The sequence below is a fragment of the Culex quinquefasciatus genome, chromosome 1 (genome assembly GCF_015732765.1).
Source record: "Culex quinquefasciatus strain JHB chromosome 1, VPISU_Cqui_1.0_pri_paternal, whole genome shotgun sequence".
Taxonomy (NCBI): domain Eukaryota; kingdom Metazoa; phylum Arthropoda; class Insecta; order Diptera; family Culicidae; genus Culex; species Culex quinquefasciatus.
The window spans coordinates 82,287,929-82,293,367 of NC_051861.1; the positions used below are offsets into that span (position 1 = coordinate 82,287,929).

At 44.8% G+C, this 5,439-nt stretch overlaps 1 protein-coding gene across 1 annotated transcript; it reads right to left on the reverse strand.

Annotated features, from left to right (window-relative positions):
- Positions 1 to 297: 297 nt before the first annotated feature.
- Positions 298 to 1,250, reverse strand: LOC6048963. Its single transcript, XM_038255593.1, has 2 exons — positions 612 to 1,250; positions 298 to 551 (listed from the first exon to the last, which is right to left on the reverse strand). Exons 1-2 carry the CDS (start codon positions 1,169 to 1,171, stop codon positions 437 to 439), a joined length of 675 nt encoding a protein of 224 aa, XP_038111521.1. The 5' UTR covers positions 1,172 to 1,250; the 3' UTR covers positions 298 to 436.
- Positions 1,251 to 5,439: the final 4,189 nt, after the last annotated feature.

The following is a 5,439-nucleotide window of genomic DNA, read 5'->3' on the forward strand; positions in this document are numbered from 1 at the left end:
TAGTCTGCGGCGGCCATGTCTACGTCCGCGGCCGTTGCAGCCGCCACCGTCGTCCCTTTCGTCGCCGACGACGGCTCGTCCTTCTTGCCTGCCGCGGCGGCACTCGGCACCAGGTCGTACCGCGCGTAGAACAACAAGTACGGCGTAATGACGTGCCGCCGGTTCGGCGACAGCAGCTCCTCGAACTCCTGCTGCGACATGATCTTGATCTTGTCGTCGTCGCACATGTGCCACAGCTGCTGGGACAAGCTCTGCTCGAAGGCGGCCGGCGTCGCCGCAGCACTTCCGTTGCGTTCCGCGTAGTCGGCGATCCCGTTGCTGTCCGGACTGTCCGTACTGTGGTGGTGGTGGTGATGGTGATGATTGTGGTGGTGGTGGGGACCACCGGGGCCGTACAAACTAAGGTGACTATTTTTCAGATGAATGCCGCAGCAGTTTAGGCCGGCGCACGGAATTGCGCGGCTGGCCAGCAGGGACGCGGCGTTGCCACCGCTGGTTGGCGTACCGTTGCTGCTCGGGCTGTTGCCGCCCGACTGCGAACCGAACGAGGCCTGAGAGAAGAAATAAATTTTGAATATTGCCATCGCAGCTCGCCTGACAAGGCAACTCACCGTATTGCTATTGCCCAGGCGCTACCCGCGCCGTTGATCAGATTCAAGCCCTCCATCCCGTTGATCAGGTTCAGCTTGTTGTTGTTCTTAATCTTCTTGCTCATGTCGCCCGCGCTGGACGCCTTCTTGCCGCCAAACAGCTTCTTCAGCTGGCCGGAGGTGCTCTTCTCGCTGCTCTTTCCACTCTGACTACCCGTACTTCCAGTACCACCCGCACCCGCACCCGCCCCGAAGCTTCCCCCGTCGATCGAACCCCCCGCCAGCAGTGCCTGCTTCCGGCGGTCCTTCCCACAGCCAAAGTACTCGCCGTGCACGTCCAGCGAGCTCGTGTACGCGATGTAATGACCGACCGACATCCGGGCGCCCACGTGCGTTATCACACTGTACAGCCGGTAGATGTGCGGCTTATCACAGTCCGGCTTTAGCAGGCACGTGTTGCAGAAGCACCGCAGCACGAACGGCGTCGGAATGTAGCTGTTGATCTTCTCCATGTCGCCGTTGAAGCGCTTCAGCTGCAGGATCAGCTGCCGCGGGAGCACCTCGAACGAGATCGACCGCATCGCTTCCCTGTAGCCGCAGCACACCTCGCACCGGTACTTGTTGTCGCCGCGGAAGTACTCCCGGGTGATGCACGAGTTCTGCGGATGAGGAGGGCAAGAAATGGTTCAGCAAAAAAAGTATAGACTTGTGTCACAATTGATAACAGTTGTCAACCGTTTTTTGACCACTTTTCAGAAAGTAATTCTAAAGATTAGTATAAAAGTCAGTACGCCGTCAACAGTCGTCCGTCCTACACGAACCCTGATGGTTCGATGCCTGATATCAGCAGATACTTAGTCTTCACCACTTATTTTACTTGTATTGCTCAACAACCCTCAGGTCATGAGCTGTTTCCATTTGCGCTGTCACTGCACTCGGTCCTGGACTCGGCTTCCCTCCAATTCTGCTGAGGAACACCCATCTTCCTCCACTTGGTTCGGCTTAAGGTCCTGTGGAGTCTGTAGTAGACACGATTACCAATGATTATGCGCCTCCGATTTTTTCTCTGCTGCAGTTATTGTCCGACATCACCAACGATACGATGTACACAAATTCCTCCACGACCTCGAACTCGTCTCCCTCAATCATCGCGTTCAGTCTTATGCGAGCTCTAAAGGACTCGGTTTCTACTGCCAGCAGATAATTTGCCTTCGTCACATTCACTTTCAATCCAACTTTCTCTGCTTCCCGCTTCAAATCAGTGTACCTTTTAGTCACCTCCACGAACGTTCTGCCAACAATGTTCGTACCGTCAGCGAAGCAGACACATTCCAGCCCAATGTTAGAGGCCAAATAGAGGCCAGAGATACCATCGCCTTGCCGCCGTCCCTTGCGTGTTTCTTCACGCTGCACCGCGCTCAATCCATCAAAATCCTTTGCTCGCTCCGACAGACGAGATAAGCTGATCTGAGACAGCACTTTGTAGGCCGCGTTGAGAATAGTGATGGTTCGATGGTTCTCACTTTCCAAGATGTAGATCGGGCATATAACTCCCTCTTTCCACTCCTCCGGTAGCTGTTCTGTGCCCCGGACCTTATGCGGGCCCATCTTGATGAGTTCAGCACCGATACCATCCTTACTTCAGTTGCTTTGTTGTTCTTCAGTTGTCCCAGTTTCTTGATGGCATCCTTTACTTCCCTTGCCATGAGTACTGGCTCGTCCCCGTTGTCCACCATACCGGGCTGATGTCGTTTCTTCCATCACCCTGGCATTCCGCTTTTGGGCCGTTCAGGTGCACGTCGAAATGATGCTTCCACCACACCATTCACCTCGCGTTCGTCCGTCAAGATTCCCCCGCCTTTATTCCGGCACATTTCGGCTCGCGGCATAATGCCATTTCCGGATTGACTGAGTTTCTTGTAGGACTAGCGCGTTTTATTAGGTCGATGTTGTTTCATATCCTGGCACTTGGTGACGCTTCTCATCCCGGAATTGGATTGGTTTGCTGTCTTCGCAACTGTTTGTACGACTCTTTGTTCACACGGGGGTCATTCCATCTGAAGCGGAACAGCATTTGAAAATTACCCTCTCCGATCCTGCTCAAATTTGGCAGGGCTGTTGATACTATCAAAACATGCAAGAATCCCGAATTTCATCCAAATCGGACCACCTCCTCCATTTTTGTACCTCCCCAAAAAATCGACTTTTTGACGATTTTTGACCAAACCTCCTAGTTTGAAACGACGATAACTCAGGAACCACAAATCTTAGAGGGTCGGTCTTAGACTCAATTTTGAAGGAAATCGGACGTAGAATCCATTTCCGTGATCAAAATTTAGATTAGTTTATTTTTTCTACCTGTATTGCGCAATTGAAAACTTTAAACGGCCGTATCTCAAAACACCCCAACTTATTTTTTTTATTTGACCTCACCATCGTGTTTCCCGGCCAATTTTACATAAGAATCACTTATCGACAGAAATGAATATGTTTTGTTCCAGAGATATCGAATTTTAAAGTTTTGTGTTTTCGAGATTACCTACATTAGCTTCATTCGCCGCATCTGCTAGAAGCACACAGGCGGGCTGATCAATAACTGCTACCTGGTCATTTATTGAAATAATATTTCATCATAAATAATCTTTATCAAATTGGGCAAAAATTAACTGTATAACACTGTAGGAAACTGGAGTTTAATCGCGAATGTTTATCTGTTAAAAACAATGAATGAAGTGAATTTCTGCTAACCCACAGGACAGAGCAATAACGACACACAGTAAAGGGCAGAATTGGATTCCGATGCAAAATGCAATTAATCTTGTTAGTAACACTGAACAATAAGTGCACGATACATTATTGAGTTAAAAATATGAATTAAAATGAATAAAATTTGTTGATTTGTTGTACTCTACACAGAAAAAAATATGTGAATTTACTCGACACGGAAAAAATGAATCACATGTAAACTCAGTTGATGTAAACTTGAGATTCGACGTAAACGGTTGAATCAAACGTAAAATCATGTTTTTACGCATAATTTGTTGCAAATTTACATAAAATTGCACTTAAATTTAAATGTTTAATGACGTGCAAAAGTGTTACATCATAAATGATGTAACATTCGGAAATATTTTTTTGTGTGTAGTGAAGGACGATCACAAGGAGTAGGAAAAGGATTTCTGTAAAGTATAAAACTGAAAAATGTAAGAAAATCACAAAGTTTGATCTGCTGCAAAGCGGCTAATTCCCCAAATTTTGTTGCGATGATTTCGACATCGTCCGAACAACAGTGTTTTTTTTCTTCTGTCATTCTTGGATTCTTGGAACACAATACGGCTGCTGTCCTCACGTATAAAGGATTTTTTTTAAATAAAATGTACCTTGACCAAAATCATCTTTTAATCAAATGGAGCTGGCTCACAATATAAAAATTGATTTAATATGATCAATCTTTTAACCCATAAATGAGATTTGCCAAATTATGGTAAAGTGTCAATAATAAACTATAATAATAATAAAGCAGGTTTTGGGGTTTTTGCTGAATGGTACTATTTTGCTACCGCCCATGATAAAGGCCCTAGTCATGGCCTCGGAGGTTCTCTAAAACGGTTAGCAACACGTAAATAAACGGTGCATTCAAAATAACCCAATAAATATTTTTTTCACAAAAATAGATTGATCAAAGGGAACAGCATCTAATTCCAGCGTTCTTCTAATGTTGCCATATCAGCGCTTTGGCATTCAATTACAGCTGATTAAAAGCGTTTTCAACTGAAATCGAGTGATAAATAGCTCAATAAGAAAGAAGTGAACAAGCAAGTTTCTATCAAAAGTTTTGCAAAATTTGTTGTTTAAATAGTGAAAATCTCGGGTGAGTTTTCAAAAAGCCGTAAGAGCCACCGTGACCTCCGACACTAATATTTGTTTTTCTCCCAATTGTAACAAGATTTAATTTTTTTTTCAGTTTGGGGCACTTGAGAGACGAGTAGATGAACAATCTTAAGCATTTTGAAATTTGTTTTTTCGTAAGTAGGTCGGATACCGATGCAAAATAGGCTTTGTTTACCATTGGCAATTACGGCTTTTGACTTAACCTGCCAAACATACGAGAATTTCCCTATAAGCCATTTGAATAAATATTTGCGTAAAATTATAAAAAGATAAATTAAATTAACTATCTCCCAGAACACCAGGTAGCAGTTATTGATCAGCCCGCCTGTGTGCTTCTAGCAGATGCGGCGAATGAAGCTAATGTAGGTAATCTCGAAAACACAAAACTTTAAAATTCGATATCTCTGAACAAAACATATTCATTTCTGTCGATAAGTGATTCTTATGTAAAATTGGCCGGGGAACACGATGGTGAGGTCAAATAAAAAAAATAAGTTGGGGTGTTTTGAGATACGGCCGTTTAAAGTTTTCAATTGCGCAATACAGGTAGAAAAAATAAATTAATCTAAATTTTGATCACGGAAATGGATTCTACGTCCAATTTTCTTCAAAATTGAGTCTAAGACCGACCCTCTAAGATTTATGGTTCCTGAGCTATCGCCGTTTGAAACTAGGAGGTTTGGTCAAAAATCGTCAAAAAGTCGATTTTTTGGGGAGGTACAAAAATGGAGGGGGTGGTCCGATTTGGATGAAATTCGGGATTCTTACATGTTTTGATAGTATCAACAGCTCTGCCAAATTTGAGCAGGATCGGAGAGGGTAATTTTCAAATTTGCACTTTTTCGTGCACAGTTGAGATGGAATGACCCACGGGTGTTACGCAGCAGCCACTGAAACCTAAATCACCTGACATTCCTCGTCAAAACAACCGTTCTGTCGGACTCAGTTCACGTAGCCA